This window comes from Ylistrum balloti, unplaced genomic scaffold, assembly GCF_031769215.1.
Source record: "Ylistrum balloti isolate Yb309-2 unplaced genomic scaffold, AGI_CSIRO_Ybal_v1 Utg370524, whole genome shotgun sequence".
Classification (NCBI taxonomy): Eukaryota; Metazoa; Mollusca; class Bivalvia; order Pectinida; family Pectinidae; genus Ylistrum; species Ylistrum balloti.
Genome location: NW_026782335.1, coordinates 20,072 through 38,747, shown reverse-complemented (window position 1 = coordinate 38,747; position 18,676 = coordinate 20,072). Strand labels below are relative to the sequence as shown.

At 33.3% G+C, this 18,676-nt stretch overlaps 1 protein-coding gene and 1 long non-coding RNA gene across 2 annotated transcripts; one reads left to right on the top strand and one right to left on the bottom strand.

Moving 5' to 3' along the window:
• Nucleotides 1-5,060: 5,060 nt before the first annotated feature.
• LOC132555913 (uncharacterized) lies at nt 5,061-13,358 on the bottom strand. Its single transcript, XM_060220291.1, has 9 exons — nt 13,334-13,358; nt 12,202-12,253; nt 11,517-11,639; nt 11,036-11,231; nt 9,874-9,943; nt 9,369-9,501; nt 8,287-8,369; nt 6,765-6,841; nt 5,061-6,112 (listed from the first exon to the last, which is right to left on the bottom strand). Exons 1-9 carry the CDS (start codon nt 13,356-13,358, stop codon nt 5,159-5,161), a joined length of 1,713 nt encoding a protein of 570 aa, XP_060076274.1. The 3' UTR covers nt 5,061-5,158.
• A 2,686-nt stretch (nt 13,359-16,044) lies between these two features.
• Nucleotides 16,045-17,302, top strand: LOC132555912 (uncharacterized). The gene is made up of 2 exons (XR_009554457.1): nt 16,045-16,214; nt 17,088-17,302. It is a non-coding gene; the product is annotated as an uncharacterized LOC132555912 (long non-coding RNA).
• Nucleotides 17,303-18,676: the final 1,374 nt, after the last annotated feature.

The following is an 18,676-nucleotide window of genomic DNA, read 5'->3' as shown; positions in this document are numbered from 1 at the left end:
ACATGAAGATTGTTGAATACAGTGATACATTGTATAACAAAGTGCTTCAGGAAGATGTCCTATAAATAAGCATTATGAAGTAAAATGTGCCAAAAATGGAAAACAATGAAAATGTAAAACAATTATCAACATTGCACTAAATCTGACACAAAAGGAACGAGAAAGCAATGATAAACTCTAACTCGCATTTCATTTTCACAAATCAGACGATAATATAGAAGAATTAAATGCACATAACATATTACGACATGATTTCAATGGTGAATTCAACTTGACATGGAGACAGTTTTAGTGTGAGGTATTTAGATATGAAATGTTAAAACCAATTAATTTACATCTTACCAATCATAAGTAACCTACCATCAGAACCATGACAAGTACATATACCACTAAAAACTGATCATTTCTTGATGAAGATTATGTAGGCCAGACAGTTGATCTCATTACCCTAATCACTAAAACTGGTACAACAAGGGATTACACAGATTACATGGATGTTAGATGAAAATGAAAGGTGAGATTCCCTAATACTATTTGGTTTGTCTTTTCCTCTTAACACCATCAGTTGACCCATTAGGGTAAGCATACCAACTTGACCCTAGACTCCAGACTAAACCACTTCTATTCATGACTTCCTTTCCTGCCTATTACTTCTAAGAAAAGTAATCAATCAAATTCCATGTGTGGAACCCATAAACAACATCTTAGGTCCTGGGATGAGATAAATGTTTGACTGGAATAGCCCTAAACAAACCTGGAATCCTGGGGTGGGATGTAGATGTTTGACTGGAATAGCCCTAAACAAAACCTGGAATCCTGGGGTGGGATGTAGATGTTTTACTGGAATAGCCCTAAACAAATCTGGAATCCTGGGGTGGGATGTAGATGTTTTACTGGAATAGCCCTAAACAAACCTGGAATCCTGGGGTGGGATGTAGATGTTTTACTGGAATAGCCCTAAACAAACCTGGAATCCTGGGGTGGGATGTAGATATTTTTTCTGGAATCACTGTAACACACTACCATAGTATTAGGGATTCTCTGAAGTGATATACAAAGTGATAAAGAGTAAAAAGCTGAACACATGCTGATTTTTTCCAGTTACATGATATGCTGCCTTTAAATATTACAACCATTATAATAGAGGTCTCTGGTATATGTTAGGTATGTAAACTGGCAGTTAAGTAAAGAAATAATGCAACTTTCCTGAGATGTGAATAAACCTTTATAATCATATATCCACAGATCTTTGGTATCAAAACTGCATCACAAATAAACATAGAAACAGTGTAAAATTACAGGGACCTGAGAATTAGTCACACAAGTCTATATACATATAGGCCTACCTTGATCTGTTTAGAATATCATTGTACCTTTTTGCACCAGAGGAATGTCATTTCTACTGAAACAAGAGACCCAAAGGCCTTAACAAACAATGTACACAAAATGTAAACTGTGTAAACATTAACAGCTGTTCAATCCTTTGATAGAGTCTAATATTTCTGGGTATTGAGAAGACCTTTGAAAAATGGGAGTCAATCTGACCCCCTTTGACCAAGCCCATCCAGCCCATGGGGGTCAGCCAGGATCAATATGTGCCTAGCATCAAACTCATCTAATACTAATAATTCTTATCAAATTTAAACTACTTCCAATAGAAAATCAACAAAGTATCTTAAGACACTTTCATCCAAAAAGAGTGTTTGGTTCTACCTTAAATATATTTTGGGAAGATATTTGGAAATTACAGTCAATTTGACCCATTTTTTACTACGCCCGTCAGTCCTTAGGCAGTCAGCCAGGGTTAATATGTAATATTATTGAACTGTCTTCTTAAAGAAACAATTCTTACCAAGTTTGAACTATTTCCAATAGAAAATAAACAAATATTTTCAAAAATGTTATTTATAGTAAATATAACCCCTTCCCCGAGACAAAATATGAGACTCTGAGGTAATGAAATTTACAATTTTAGTAAAGCATCTGAAGGCCTTTCCATCCATGAAGAGCACATTTTTGTATTCGATCCCACCATACCCGAGTATTGAGAAGAAGAGTTTTAAAGTTTAAATTAATTTGACCTTTCTTTGCCCAGCCCCTCGGATGGTAACTGGTATAACTGACAACTTTGGTGTGCCTTTGGCCATGGAAGGTTCTGCAAAATTTCACTGAAATCAGTTCAGGGGTTTTCAAGAAGAAGTAAAAAAATGTTCAGGGGTTTTCAAGTGAAGTAAAAAATATTCAAAGTTAATGACACATGATGCCACACAAAAGGTGATCGCAATGGTGACCTAAAAAAGGTTAATCCTATCCATCTTTCCTTAACTGTAACTACATATGTAATTCTCAGGTGCCTTTTTATAAAATCAGTGTACACAATTTCACAATGCATGAATTCAACAACAATCATCAACATTATCAATAAACAATTCAGTTCTCTCACAATGAAACAACCATATTCCAGGAGTGAAGGTAGTCTCAGTCCCATTTTTGTGTCAGGTGTTTCTCTTAATAATTTAGGTTTATTCTAAGGGGACATAACTCTTCATAGCGTATATATTTCACAAATTCATAAAACCTTAAACAGAAAAACTTTTGTTATTTTCTTTTGTTTAAATACAATTATGCAATGGAACCTGCAATCTGATGAAATATTCATCTGAGGCAAAAGTTCTTATATTCAGATCTACAATGTTTAACTGTTTTAACTGAATCATCTGTTCACCAATTTGACAGAATCTTCAAAGAAGAAAACAATATTCAAATTCACATTTAGATATTTAACGGAAATCAGGAAACATCAACTGATATTATAAAACGTTTCTCCACTCAAATATCTAACATCCTGTCACATGCATACTCATCAATTTTCAAACATACACAGCAGAAATAGCAATATCAAATATATATTAATACTAAGTATACACAAACATTACACATTTTGTATAATTAGTGTATTGCTTAAGCCATTATGTACATGATACATAATATTTATACAGTAATATCTGAACACTAGTGAATATTGGGATAATGCAATAATTTGGAAGCATCTTTAAATAAGTGAAAATCAACATCACTTCACAATATCAACACATTTGGATAGATAATATATATTTATAAATCAATGGATATTAAATGGCTGACAAATCATAAGATTAATCATTATTATTTTACAAAATGGAAGCTGATCTTATAAGCTATTCTACATTTGAAAAAATAATGTCTACATCTATATCGCCATGTGCAACTGGATAGTCATGTACAGATTTATAGTCACGTACAGCTGTAATGTACAACTGTAATGCCATGTACAGATTTATAGTCACGTACAGCTGTAATGTACAACTATATAGTCATGTACAGTTTTATAGTCACGTACAGCTGTAATATACAACTGTAACGCCATGTACAGATTTATAGTCACGTACAGCTGTAATGTACAACTATAACGCCATGTACAGATTTATAGTCACATACAGCTGTAATGTACAACTATAACGTCATGTACAGTTTTATAGTCACGTACAGCTGTAATGTACAACTATAACGCCATGTACAACTATATAGTCATGTACAGCTGTAATGTACAACTATAACGCCATGTACAACTATATAGTCATGTACAGCTGTAATGTACAACTATATAGTCATGTACAGCTGTAATGTACAACTATAACGCCATGTACAACTATATAGTCATGTACAGCTGTAATGTACAACTATATAGTCATGTACAGCTGTAATGTACAGCTGTAATGTACAACTATAATGCCATGTACACTTATATAGTCACGTACAGCTGTAATGTACAACTATATAGTCATGTACAACTAAACAGTCATGTACAGCTCTAAAGCAGTTATAGGAATTCAGAAATTAGGAGGTTCTTCGACTAGAGATCAGCCTGTATTATTATTTCAAATAGTTACTCTTCTTCATATGAAATGAGAAAAAAAATACGATATGTAAATGTCTATTGTGTGCTCACACTGTCAATTTTCGGTTTTACTCCTACATTGTTTTAATGTGACCAAATATGCAGACTTTATGACCATCTTTCACTATCTAATTTTCATTATTCATCAACTGATGGTATTCTTCACATTAATAAATACATAAAATCAGCTGATAAATAAATAAATGAAAATTTGACAGCACGACGTTTATCAAGGGGCTTAATACCAGTCTAAGTTTAATTTCATCATGCAATATCTATTGTGACCTATATACCAGTAATACTACACATCTTTAACTATAAGGCATTATGTACTAATTGTTTTTGAGAAATAAAACTTTAATTGTATCCATTTCATTTTAACATATTAATTATATACATTAGTAATGACCACAGTGACATTTCTAATTTAACAGAATTATGTTTTGTTACATTGTAACAATCATGATTCACCCTCATGTGCTAAGTAATACTATTCAAAATGCATAAGTAACCGATTATTAAAGAACATATGTAAATGTTTTGGCTCTTTCATAAATTTCTATATAGTATTACAAGCATTATAATATCATATACCTTCAACATTTGAAAATTCATTCCATCGTGAGACTGTCAATTGACATAACACTGTAAACATACATCTTTTAATGGTTATCTCATTTTAGTATTCTATTGTGCTATTAGTATTGTGCTAAAGCATGACTCTGCTAATAGCAGTTTCTTTGCATGCTGATTGTTTCAATGAAACTAAGTACATTTACAGCAATTTGTTCTTTCAATAATTATATGACATGCTATTCTGACAATGACATGTACTATCTTTAATTCTGCAGGACTTTTATTATGATTTAATACAGGTATTCTAATGTTTATATTACAGGAACATAACTTCCAGATAATTTCATTCGTCCCGAACCCTAATCTCATTGGACATACAACCAGAGCTCTCTTAATTTTCTTCAATAAAGGACTAAACATTTAGTTTAAGAAAATGACTTTCAACAGATTTGCTATACAGTTTGAATATCTGAGACAATGACATTTTGAAGAATATATACTGTATATGATTATCATAATGGTGACTTGAATAACAGAAATTATTGCAGACTACTAAGAAGACATTTAATACAGCGTACAAAATACTATAATATTGTCACTATAATGAACACATACATTGACACTTGACTACAATATTTAAATTACTTAACCTGCGTTTTGAAAAGGACAAGTGGATGACGATGATGAAGACCCAAACTCTTGTGGTTCTGACTTGATGAACACAGGATTTTGCATATGATCAAATCCCTGTTGTATCTGAGGTGATTGTCCACAAGACTGAGCAGGCACACCAGGCCAGCTATGCATGGTGTTCGACATGCGCACTCCCGCAGATTGGAAAGATCCTTGGACAGTCAGGTCCACATGTTGAGGTAGATTTTGTGATGGACCCTGGGATGAAAACATGTTTGTTGGACTCTGACCTTGACCAGGAGGCAAAAATTGGCTTTGACCTTGTTGGGAGTTGCCATGACAGTTTACTGATGGAATGTAAGAACCCTGACTAGTAGGAAAATGTGATGGATGAGGTCCCTGAGACCCCTGTCCTCCAAACATTGATGGCCCAACCTGGGAGGAGGGATATGTTGTTGTTGGTAAAGGAACCATTCCTTGAGGTCCATGGGGATGGGAGTTACCTCCTCCTGAAAATGCCATACTGGAAATTGGATATGAAGGGCATGGAAAACTTATCACAGGCATCTGTTGTTGGAACATGTTGCTGTTGTTCCCATAATCTTGTGAGTTGTAAGGAGCTTCCTGCTTGATGGACATAAAGTTTCCAGGGTGATTTAAACCTGTGGGACCTACAGCCCCATTCATTGGCTGGTTATTTGTGAAGTGACCTGGCACACCGCCATTATCAAAGTTAATTTGTCCCTTGTTGTCTTCATCAGGGTAGCCTTCTGCCTTCAGCCGGTCTTCCTTTTTGATGACTTTCAGCTCTAGGTCAGGGAAACATACCTCTGAGTCATCCAGTTCTTTTAAGTCTCCACGACAATGGTCCCGCAGTTTCTTCAGTGCTGCGTAAAATGGCACTTTGTCAACAGCTCTAGGTAGTTGTGAACAACGAGCACTGGAAGAGGGCATCACATACACAATCTGTAAAGAAGAAGTAAATGTATAAGCCCAGCAGTCCAGCACATTACTTTTGACAGGTCAGGGCTTATCAAAGAGTAGTGAAATAACACTTGCTAATGATCTACAGAACAGCAATATGTACAAGTGGTTTTTTTTTTTTTTTTACAAAATAAGGCTCTTATTTTCCTATCATGTGTAAACATACTTAACATGTTAATTAATAGAAGTAAGTAAGAAATAAGAAAGAACAAGAGACTGCATTGCCAGTTAAATTCGAGGGGTCAAAATTTTCACACTTTTTTGCTATTTTACTGTACATTAACAGGATCTCGAAAATTTGATCCTGTGAAGTAATGAGACTCATGGGTATTAGATATCCTTTCACATCCAGATTGTGAAGTTTAAATTCTTTAAAATAGGATTTGATCATTTTAAAAGAAAATCATGAAAATTTTGCCCAATAACTAGAACTATGTATCACAAATGTGAATGATCACAAGATAACACAGCAGTAAAAACTTGTACAATGAAGACAATTTTACTTCTGACGACATTTCACTGTAGATTTTGGTACTACTATAAACAGTTCTTACAAATTATAGTTGCCTCCTATTTATACTGTTATCTGGGGTGTTAGGTAGGTTATCCCTGTAACAACAGATTGTATAATTACCGTTTCAGTGCCCTCCAAAGGTTCTGGTTGCTTTCCTATTGCAAAATTCTTGTGTCCCACAAATACTTCATAAATACCTAAAACAAAGTCATTTCTTCATTCAATTACAACGAATATTAAATTCATTTAAACATACAAGCAGTTCAAGTGGGAAATAGCCATTGGCAATTGGAAAGGGTGCACCACATTAAGATTTCTATACACACTATCAGAGGCCCAAGGGGCCTGCATCACTCACCTGGCTAATTAAGCTATTTAGTCATTTAAAAGAATTTCAAATATGACAATGAATTTCTGAAATAATTTACATACTGGGTCTCAAACTTTTGGTTGAACAGAAAACAGACTCATCATTAATAAAAATTGCTTCAGACATACTTGGGCAATATCCTGGTGAGTTATAAACCTTATATAAAGGGGTTGTCGACATACACAAATTTGATTATTTTTATGTCAAAACCACAAAAATTCACAATTTCAGCATCGCTATATTTCAGCCATAAAGAGCAGAACCTACAGAATACATATTCTTTTTATGTCTATATTAAAATTCATTATGCAATCACATGGCAAAAACATAGAAAACAGTGAAAAAAACCTGGTTATATCCATGTACATATATCAAAATTTAGTCAAGAGCATATGATAAGTTGAGACGATGGCCAAGACGAACTTTATACCAGTCTGAAGAAAATCCTCAACCTTTCCCTCTTTGGATATTAAGGAAATTGTAATTACCAACCACAAACGTTTGATGTCAGGTAGTCACAGTCTGACACACAATGAAGATGTTATATGTATTGTAATATATGTTTGTGTTTAGAAAAAAAATTCACATTATCAGTGAGGTGTCATATCCTATCACTTATCATATATATAGCAAGGCAGTATATGTGGGTTTAGGCAGTATTAACTTCCCTGTTGTCATCATACAAAGAATTAACCAAAGTAATAAACCTTTATACACACGAAGCCTTTATATAGTGATTTAAATAATATGAATTACATTACATACAGAACATCTTGAACTGTCATACTGAGCAATACCCCTCTTAGTTCATAAAATCATATTTGTTCAAAACTTATTAAAAAAACAGTTGAATATTGTTTTTTTTTTTTTTTTGGCATTCCCTAATACCTCTATTTACAAAATTAGGTAAAGATCAGACAATTGCATAGTTGTCATTACATTAAAACATATACAGTGACGTTTGGAAGCTCCTAATGTCCATATAAACCACATTTTGTCAAAATCGGGCAATGTCTAAATTTCAACCAATCAGAAGCCATCATTTGCCTTAGCACGAATGCCAATGCAATGAACTACATATAGTGATATTTGGCAGCCCCTTATACCCCTATATAGCAATGTTGGTCAATAAGATAATATCTACATTTTTTTATTAAAATCTATTATGCCAACTTTTAACTTGACTGTATAGTTTTACATAGGTTTGATTGTTGTCAATGTTACATGCAACAGTTTATCAACAATAAGTATAATTTATTTATAAACACTTACCCTTTCCATTAAAGACAGCTATTTTTGGTTTGTATTTGTTGAGTTTCTCTGATAAAAATTTCGCCCCTTCTTTGATTTCTTTTCTGAAATAAAAGGATCAATTTATTACTAGTGATGTAACGATACATCTTAACTCCAATACAATTTGCATCATGCTATATATCCTTCAATTTCATCATCTTTTATGTGACTCACTTCCTGTTAGTAATATTCGATGGTGACTTCATAAAATGAATATAAAAGTCAACTACAATACAATGATTTATCAGAACAAAATGCCAATATGAAGTGTATTTTAAATATCACTAAGCAGCAACAATTAAAACAATAAGAAAAGAAAATATATTTATTGCCTGCCATTATTGTAGAGGATTTCAGAAAACATGAATAACAATAATACTTATTCTTCTGGATTTTCGCAACTACTTTGAAGCTAAATTTACAATAGCCTTTTTACATCTGTGATCAATAGGTTATCAGGTTATAGGTCAAATTCTAGAGGCACCACACTTGTTTACAATATGAATGACTTCGTGTAACTTACAAGAAGAAATAATATTGTAATATTAGAATGTTCAGCATGTAAGAGATTAATATTTAACAGTACAGACACCAATGGAGGGGTTGTTTAGTATACCCTACATAACACAGGCCCTATATCTGTGTGTTTGATATTTGCCATTTTACATTTTTTTTAACTAGATTAATAAATAAAGCATTAACCGTGTATAATTCATTTATTCAATGTTTCACTGATAATCTTGATAAATTGCCCTAAACTGTCTGTTATATCAACAAACTTTGGTCAACTTAATAGTTACCACTTCGTAAGAACTGCCGGTATATCAAACATCAACAATAGTGGTCACCATACTGTAAGAAAGGGTGTGGCTTATATGTGGCTCAAATAGAAAAATTTGTCAACAATCAGCTCTGCAGCTTATATACCAGTGTGGCTTATAACCCAGAAGATATGGCAGCAAACTTTATCCTCATTGACAGAGGGTCAAGCCAGGATATAGTTAAACATCTAAGGTAGATTAAGTTTATACAACAGTTTTCTGTTCAAATTTCTAACCAACCTTGTCAGATCTGCACTTCCTCTGGTCGTTCTAGCAACTATATTTGTAAAGCCTATTCCGTATTTGAGGAGTTTATTGTCATCATATGCAGTGAGTGGCTCTGGAATAAGGCCGGAGAGGTACATACATTTCCCTGGAAAAAATAATTATCAAATAATGTATTAATTATCAGTCCTTTCAACTAATAGAAACATGCAAGATGTTCTCCAGCAGAGTAGTTATAAGGAATCTAGTAAATATTTTTAAGACATCTAACATAACGGTATATTTTAACTGTAATTGACCCACGTGACAATCATTTGTCTGTTCAGAATCATGATTAACAGATGTCAGAGACGCAAGGGTAAAAAGTCTACATGGTTACATATGTATTGGGTCTGTTACCAATCTGACAAATATATAGTATCTTAAGAATTATCAAGGTCAGAGCTGATATATACACCACACTTATACATACTATGCCTAACAAGCTGCAATTTGATTTGATCATTAGATGTCTACTTACAAAAGTGATTTCCTGGACCCGCATAGTGATGTCCTATGTAAGCTGCCATTAAGCCTGGATTGATTCCCACCTTCAAAAAAAATTATAACAATCACTAGCTATTCATTTTTTTTATTTCTATTTGAAAAATTACCTATTTACCTACTATTTTCATTGTTTATTTTTCTCTAAAAAAACAACTGCCACTGACTAAGTTCTAAACCTTTCTATGATTTTGTTCTCACCAATCATATTTTATATTACTTTTTGTTAACCTTGGAGATTTCTTTTGGCTTGAAAGAACTGATCATTAAAACTGAAGTAATTTCAACTGTCAATATATAATTTTCTGTGGATTGTGGTGGTAATAAGGACAAAATCATGTAAAATAGGTACACACATTAAATGGAAGGTCTGTCTTTTTACACTCTGCAGAATGACCAGCTAGTGACTCTGCCTATAATATTTTACAGTTTTGTAGAAACTACAGTCATAAGTGAATCAAGTTTCAAAAAGTCAGTTTTATAACAATGTGTCTGGTTTCTTATACACACAACTTTGATCATGATGGCAAAACAGAATTAACTAAACAGTCAGCTTATGGCTAATTACGACACCCAGCTACCCATCATTTCCAATGTTCCTGTGTAACTGATATTGGTTCACAAGTTAATGTATGGTTGTCTGGACAAGATTCCTCCAATTCTATGCCAATCAAATTACAACTGATGTTTAAGATGATAGTACCATTGTATTTAATATCCTTAAAAACCGTTATAAAAAACATTTGGTTTAATCAGACCCTATCTCAATTTTGACATATAGGTTGCTATTACATTTCTGAAATTATGGTTTTAGAAATTTCTAATGTGTCACATTAAAAGTTTTGATTATTTTCACTTTTTGACCAAGTTTGATGAGCTATAAGCCTGTGTATAATGACCAGTTTACATTGGCAACTAAAACTGAAAAGACTTCACGCCTAGCACTGCTGAGTACACCATGTTTACTATTCAATGCGCAGCACTACAAGGACAAATTCCTAATGTGTTAGTCATTGATAGGTTATAATGTCACCACACACTAGACCAACTCACAATGAACATCCTTTTAGCAATAAGCATAAACTTTTACTACCATTAGTGGTTTTGAAAAAACAGAAAGAATACACCTGGAAACTTACAATAACAATGTCTAAATCTTCTGCCAGGTGATCTGGCAGAAGACGCTTCATCACTTCTTCTTCAGGCATGCCCTTAAAACGATCATGTTTCTTCTTCTTCACTTGCATGTGGTCTGTTATTTTTTCCTGTTTCACTTTCTCTGTCTTTCTTTTCTTGGCCTTTGAAGATTTGCCCTTTCCTGTACTACTAGTAACACTAGGGGGGATAGAAAAAAGGCATTATAAACAATTTCTGTATAAAATGTACATGTGGCTGGAATTTCCAGACCTGGAGAATACAAGTAAAAAGAGTTAAAGAGATGAACATCAACATTCTATAAAATAATTATTACTCAATTTCTATGTCAAAGAGTGCTAGCTCTACTTCACATTGTTCTATGTCAGTTTACTTATGTATACCATGAATGCTGCCAAGTATCTTCAATTAAGATATACCTATCAAACGAATGCTTCCAAGTATCTCAAATTAAGTTACATGTACCTTTGAAACATATCCTGTGGTTCAGACTTGATATCTAACTGAGGTTCTGTCTTTATGTTGAAGTTGTTGGCTAATCCCACTACAGGGTGCTGCATCCCTGCATGGTTCATGGTTCCCATAGGACTGAAGGATAAAAATTGATTAATTCTATAACAACAAATGTTGAAGTACCATGTCAATATATATTTAATTTGCTTTAAAACATATCAATTTCATGATCTCAGAAAATTGTCTGATTTTTAGAAGTGGATGAATTAGGATTATTTCCAATATTCAAATGCTATCATTGTAGTGATGTACAACTCTAGATCTTCACACCTAATGCTAAGTGATCATGTTATATTTTAGCATAAGTCAGCAGGTAAATGTGTGAATTTCATTTTCTGCATTGGATTTTAAACAAATCTCAAGTTGCTCTGAATCTCAGATTTACAAAGAAGTTTACTTAAAGCCATAGTAGTAAATACTAAGAGAAAACCTATAGGTCCCAAGCTGTGGTCAATAGAATATAACATGTTTGGTCTGGTCAGGCTATTAATCATACAATATGTTACACAAAATATACTTCAAAACTGATCAAAAGCATTCTTCTAAATCAGACATGAACAGAATTATATTGTCCAACAGATACAATGATATCCAGTACCCAGTTCCCTCTAAAAACAATGTCTAGTAAAATACTTACAAATATGCTGAATTTTGTTCCATTGCTGCACAGCAAGTTAGTTTCCCAAAAGCTAAAATTAAAATTCATATAAAATTATGATTTATCCATGTATATAATAACAAGCATATCATTCATACTCATCAGCATCATGCCATAATGCTTAGGATTGCTTTCAAATGAACTGATTACCAAGTAATTAATAACACCATTTGTTTGTCAGTTTCATAAAATGCCACTTAGAAAATACATCTTTCATGCTAATTGTCAAACTTGCCAGTTTGATGGGAGTGGATATTGATCTGGCAGCCATTTACGTAAATAATGGTTAAACCTGCAACCATGCAGTCTACCTACATGCCGTACCCTACCATGACACTAGCTCTCCCAATAGGTCTGAGCATCTATTTTTCTGCATACATGTGACAAATAGGTTGTATTAGCAATCAAGTTGGTACCACTATAACAGGCAGATATTGCAAATGGGAACCAAAGTGTGATGCTTATGAATGGTACAATTTCTCTATTGTCCTCTTTATTGCACAATTTTTACATCTGCAATTACAACCTTTTAGCAGACAATTATACTTCATTACTCAAATGCTGGCTAGAATATATAAATGCCATGGATGCTGCCTCCTAAATGTTCTCATTAGCAGATATATAAACACATCAGCAGCATAGTTGCAGTAGCTGTCTGTAATACATTTTCGTCACCCAGTTGCTAAGTGGAAAACCTCGGACCATTTTGATATTTGTGAAATCTACTTTAATTAATATTTTTTTTTTATAATAGTATGGAAACCTATCATCTCTATCATTAATTAACAATATGATAATGCAGGCAGCAGGACAGTTTTTTATTTGTGAAAAATAACTGATCTAACTTTAATATATAAGTTATAAAGTTCAGTTGTTAATATTACCAAATGAAGAGCTCATGACAGCTCAGTCAGTTACAGTATTGGCCAATATCAAAACCTTGTTTGATCATAAAGAATAAGATCCGAGGTTTTAGTTAAATGCTCCCTAAACTTGGCACTTTGTAATTTTCAGAAAGCTGAGAAATGGACCAATCTGTGTTGATGTAGTTGTATCTTAGGGCAAGACACATTATCCTAGGATTAATTGTTCTGTATGGTATGCAACATACCTTCCTTGTTCAGTGAACTAACCATTGGCTACTACAACAAAATGCAGATGTCCTTGCTATTCAGGGGCAATAATCCCAGAAGACACTATCAACTGAATGCATGCAGTAGCTCTACTTTAGATCTATTGTAGATTTGAATGTTAAGCTGAATCAACAACCAATATACTGTTAAATTGTCTGGTAATGGGCTATCTATCAACTGTTACAATTAACAATATATTTGTAACCATTATCTTCCACTTCACAGTCATGATGACTTGTAACAGCTGTTTCAAACAACCTGAAAAATGTTTCCTTCATATATTTCATGATAAGATGTCAGAAAAATAGAACAAGTAGCATCTGAAGAATGGGTTCCTTTTTTTAGTGAACATATTTCTTTTAATTGCTGATGCAAAATTATCATCAAAAACGCGTTTATGAACAATAACAAGAAACAATTAAATGTAGCAATTTCATATAAATGTTGAATATTACCACAGAACCTCTAACGGCTATCAGATATTCTTGTATCAGGTCGACAGAGCTGCTATTATTTAGTCAGATATAGTTAAACAATAATATTATGTAGATCGACAGATTGTCCTGGATATGATAATAGCAGTCATGTCCCAATGCCTTCGACCACCTGTAAAAACATATATGATTACGTCACACAACATGACGACCTTGTGTTGGACAAGCCCTGCCCTGGGCCATGACCAGTACTGTAATACATGTCCAGGACTGGTCATTGGTGTATACAACACGGGACCACAACCAGCTGAAAACGGGGAAATCAAAGCGAACAAATAAGCAAATTTATACTTGCAACTTTCGATGTGAAAGAAAACATTAAAATATCCATAAATTAACAAATTCAACTTTGCATCTCTTAAACTGTCCTGATCGAGCTTAAAGTACCCTCTGCTCTACAGTACCCCTCCATTTTTGAGTAATATGAATCACAATGCCACATGTTGGAAGCCATAAATTACTCATCCATCGTTTCATAAATATGTGTTTGCAACTAATATAATCGTACATTATTTATCTGTTCTAACTACATTATATAATATCTATACCTTTCCAATCGTGAATACGTTAGTGCAAAAAAAAAACTCGACGTAAACAGAACCATTACCTGCAGGTGCTTGATGCTTTGTTGTCTGTGAAACCTGTAATCCCATTGGTCAAGTCAGTTCAAAGGCTACCATTTTAGCCAATCGCTGTTCAGGTTTGATCTAAAAATATAATCGAGGGAGAAGTCATTATTTGATAAAATACTATCGATCGAATTTAGCATAGAACAAACAATTTGATTGGTGAATATTTTCCATTGCACCAATAGAATAAGCTTTCTTTTCAGCAACTCGGTATTTCGAAGGAGAGGATGAAACTGCGATCCAAGGTTATGGCTGATATACTAGAGGCTATCCCAGGAAAAAAAGTATTTGGGGTTTATCGACTGTTACCGTTTATGTTCGTTGGCGGCGCAGTGCTTGAATATGTAATGATCCACTGGACATCGGGTTCGACAAATTTTTGTAAGCAGTAAAAAGTTGTACACTTGCATAATGCGTTACGTGTGTCGTGTTTATGTGTGTATACTGTGTTATATTGCTGACCCAGTAAAGGATTCATGGCGTTTTAAACATCACCCTTGTAATATTTAAACTTTGTATTATATCATTAATTAAACATGGCATTGTTTCATCGCAAAAAAAATAAATAAATAAAACAAAGAATAAAAACAACGTAAAAACACCTACAATTTAACAAACATTTTAATATGTTACGTGAAGCGAAGGGGAAAAATAAAGAAATAGCGCAACAAGGGTGCATCTTGCTCATGAAAAAAGGATATATCCTAGATCTGATAGAAATATTTCATTGCTACTTTCAATTTTTTCTGCATCTCAACATGCTGTTAAATATTTCCAGCAGGGAGTCTGCCCTTTTTTTGATTTTGTTGCACAATATTGAAGCGAAATAAAACATCTTTTTTTTAACAGATTTATTTTACACCAAATTTGAAATAAAAGTTTTCTCTTTATTTTCAAACACTATGCTTCGTCATTGTTGAAAAACAAATTTACATACAAGTAAATATTTTGCAAAAAACTGATATGTATGTGGCTATCATTAATATGTGTTTCCCTCAATGTTTTCCTAAATGTCCCATAGATGCTTTTCTGGTGGCCACCGTATATATCTCCTGTCTATATATCTGATTATGGACTTTGATATAATCTATAAGTCAGTGGTCTGAGGAATCTCTCCCTGGAGACTTGGCTTTCTGAATGTCATCATATAACAAACATATTTTCATGGTACACACTTGTTTAGAATATAATTGTAAATAAGTTGATACTTTATAGCGTGGCCAGAACAAGTGTCAGGATACTATATTATGATGGAGATACAAATAAGATATGACATCAGATATAAATCTCACAAATATGCATTGATCATTAACTTTTTCAATAAAACCTGCTATAAGAAAACTACAACTAAAATTGTTTTAGTTGCCAGGACAGGATATAATATCATTTACTTTTGTTGTTATATTACATGTGTTTAAATAATATACATTTCATGTTTGTGTTGTCTTGCAGATAAAACGTACAGAAAGACACAAGCCAAAAAGCAAGCCATTCATGAATTGATAAAAGACCAAGAAATAACACTGGACTTCCTTATGGAAAGACGGAGACCAGAATGACACATCCTGATCAATTGTGATCGAGAATTATTTTTTGATTATTATTGTTAGGACTAGGAAAGGGCAAACATGCCTTTTGGTGTTTCTGCAACACAGTATTTAACAACGATAGTGATATTTACAATGACTGGGATAGCTGGTTCAACTGTTGTCTTCCATAGGTACAAGCCCCTTGAAGTAAGTAAATATTAGCAACAGCACAGCATTTAATAGACTCAGGGTTCCAAATTTAAAGGGTCACTTTGTGCAGTTGTGACATATGCATGTTCATGTGGTGTGATACTGTTTACAGAAAAAGTTCCCTGTGTTATGCAGTGAAACCATGTCTCTCGACTAAATCTTCTTCCTGGAACACTTGTGTTTGATATAGATGCACTCAATACAATTAGCATTATACTGTTCCCAGAGTTGTCATGCCCTACAGATCCAGCTACAGTTATACATACTTGATTCTAGATTGTTTTAATTTGATTTAGCTATAAATAAATTTAAAATACAAATAATTTTTGAAACACGAAATTGGTGAATAAAGGGTTTGTGATTTACTTACCAGTCTCATTTAAAATTAATATGCATCAAACACATTTTATGGTTTGACGACACACGGTCAATTGTCACAAACTAGATGATTCTTGTAACACAGACTACTTTTAAGCTATTGAGAGAAATGTTAAGTGTTACAACAACTCTTTGAAATGATTTATGTCACAGTATTAAGGACCTGTTTCACATCTAGAAGAATGTACTTAGCAACATTTTGCTCACAAGTACAACATATACTGCGTTACCTGCATTGAGTGCAGTAATTATAAAGATTTATATATATGTGACTGGCCATTGGTACTGATCAGAAAAACAGGGTGGTCAACAGATGCTCATCTTCTATTAATTAGCTTTTTTTGACAGTATATGTGGTCCTTAGTTGTGCATTATCATCTTTGGAACCCTTTGAACTGAATGGTTTACAAAAGAGCAAAGAAGATATTTTTTTCAACATATTATGGTTACTTTAACTGTTAATGAACAAAATTTTACTTTTTTTTAAAACAGGGCATTGAGGAACAAGTTGAAGAAGAAAAAGAAAAAATCAGAGAAGAGTTCATGAAATATTGTGAAAGAAAGATAGGAGAAAAAAAAAAGGAAATATCTAATTCATAAGCAGAATACACAAAACAATTAAATGTAAATAATATGCTTGGGTTATTGAGAAATTGTCTGTTAAATACTTTTTCATTTTGAGAATTAAAATTTATATATGAAGCTGAGACCTATTTTTATTTTTGAATTTCTAGATACGGATATAAAAAAATGATCAAGTAGAGTATCATTTTTAACTTGTGTACTTAGCTACGTTGACGGCCCCAAGGCCTATGCTTTACTTGTAATGAAAATAATATGAAATAGACACTGCCTAAAAGCAAGCGCAAGTTGGCCAACAAGATGCACATTTTGTACAGCCTGATCCATGTCTGCACTGAAGCTTGTTTTTTAAGATTTTAACAAAACATCGGCACATACAAATGTACCAATATATCATCATCAGCAGCAGCAACACATCTTCTTCTCCTTCTAGAAAACAATTCATCACCGTGATCAGGCGGTGGTTTTGTGCACCAGTTGTAACACACTTGTTTTTCACCTAGCCGTTTGGGGTTTGATTTCCCGAAGGGATACAGATTTTCTCCTAAAATTAGAACCTTCTCATGCTTACAAGTGTGATTTTTATAAGTTGAAATAATAAAATTTCCATATGTTTAGTAAGTCATGCACATACAATCATACACCATGAAGGCAGACAATGAAGAACAAAACAAAAGACGACAAGATAACGCAAAACATGGCATTTTCCCTTTGCCCAGCTGTTTAAAATAAAGGCACACAATCACATATATATATATGTGTGTGTGTGTTAATATTACAACAAGTTAATCTCTGTTTGTTATTTCTAATTGTTCCATACAAAGCATTAAAATTGAGAACTTCTGCTATAATACTAGCTTGATGCCTGTACAAATCTTTGAATAACAGGTAATTACCTTGAATGGTTTAAGAGAACTGGTCTGAAAAAAACTGAACTTTGTGATTTGGCCTATCTGTTTCCATGATAACATAAAAAGTATTTAAATGGAGAACTTCCCCATAGCAAAAGATACTACTAGCTTAATGATTGTGTGTGAAGAGTTTTGAGCAATTACCTTGTCAGAGTATTGGCTCAGTAATACTGAAATTTGTGATGGTTATCGGTTTCAATGGTAACAATAAATGTATTAATAAAGACTTTGACAACATATCTAGACTATAAAAATTGATAAAAAAGATAAATGCGCAAAAGTTCTCCTTTTAGAGTTACAGCTATTGCAGAGAGGACTATCTATCATCTTTGCTTTAAAAAAAGAAAGAATTTTGTAGTCAAAATATGGTGAAAGACAATATATTATGGTTTTAGTCGCATTTGTAAAGGCGGTGCTTATATGTTTAACAAGTTTTCATTTTCAAAATCAGAATATTCTCTCCCATCCTTTTCTTTTCTCTTTGCTATTGAGAGTTTTCGTACTGTTAATCAGAGACGTATATATCACATATGTGTGATATATACGTCTCTGTTTAGAACCTTCAGTTTTTAAGCAAAAAGAGAGTAA

Excerpts from the sequence above, each read along its gene's own strand:
- LOC132555913 (XM_060220291.1), bottom strand. The coding sequence starts at position 13,358 with ATGGTTAGTTCACTGAACAAGGAAG. Across the intron at positions 9,502-9,873 it reads GGGTCCAGGAAATCACTTTT|GGAAATGTATGTACCTCTCC; the intron begins GTAAGTAGACAT and ends TATTTTTTCCAG. Across the intron at positions 8,370-9,368 it reads GGAAGTGCAGATCTGACAAG|AAAAGAAATCAAAGAAGGGG; the intron begins GTTGGTTAGAAA and ends CTTTTATTTCAG.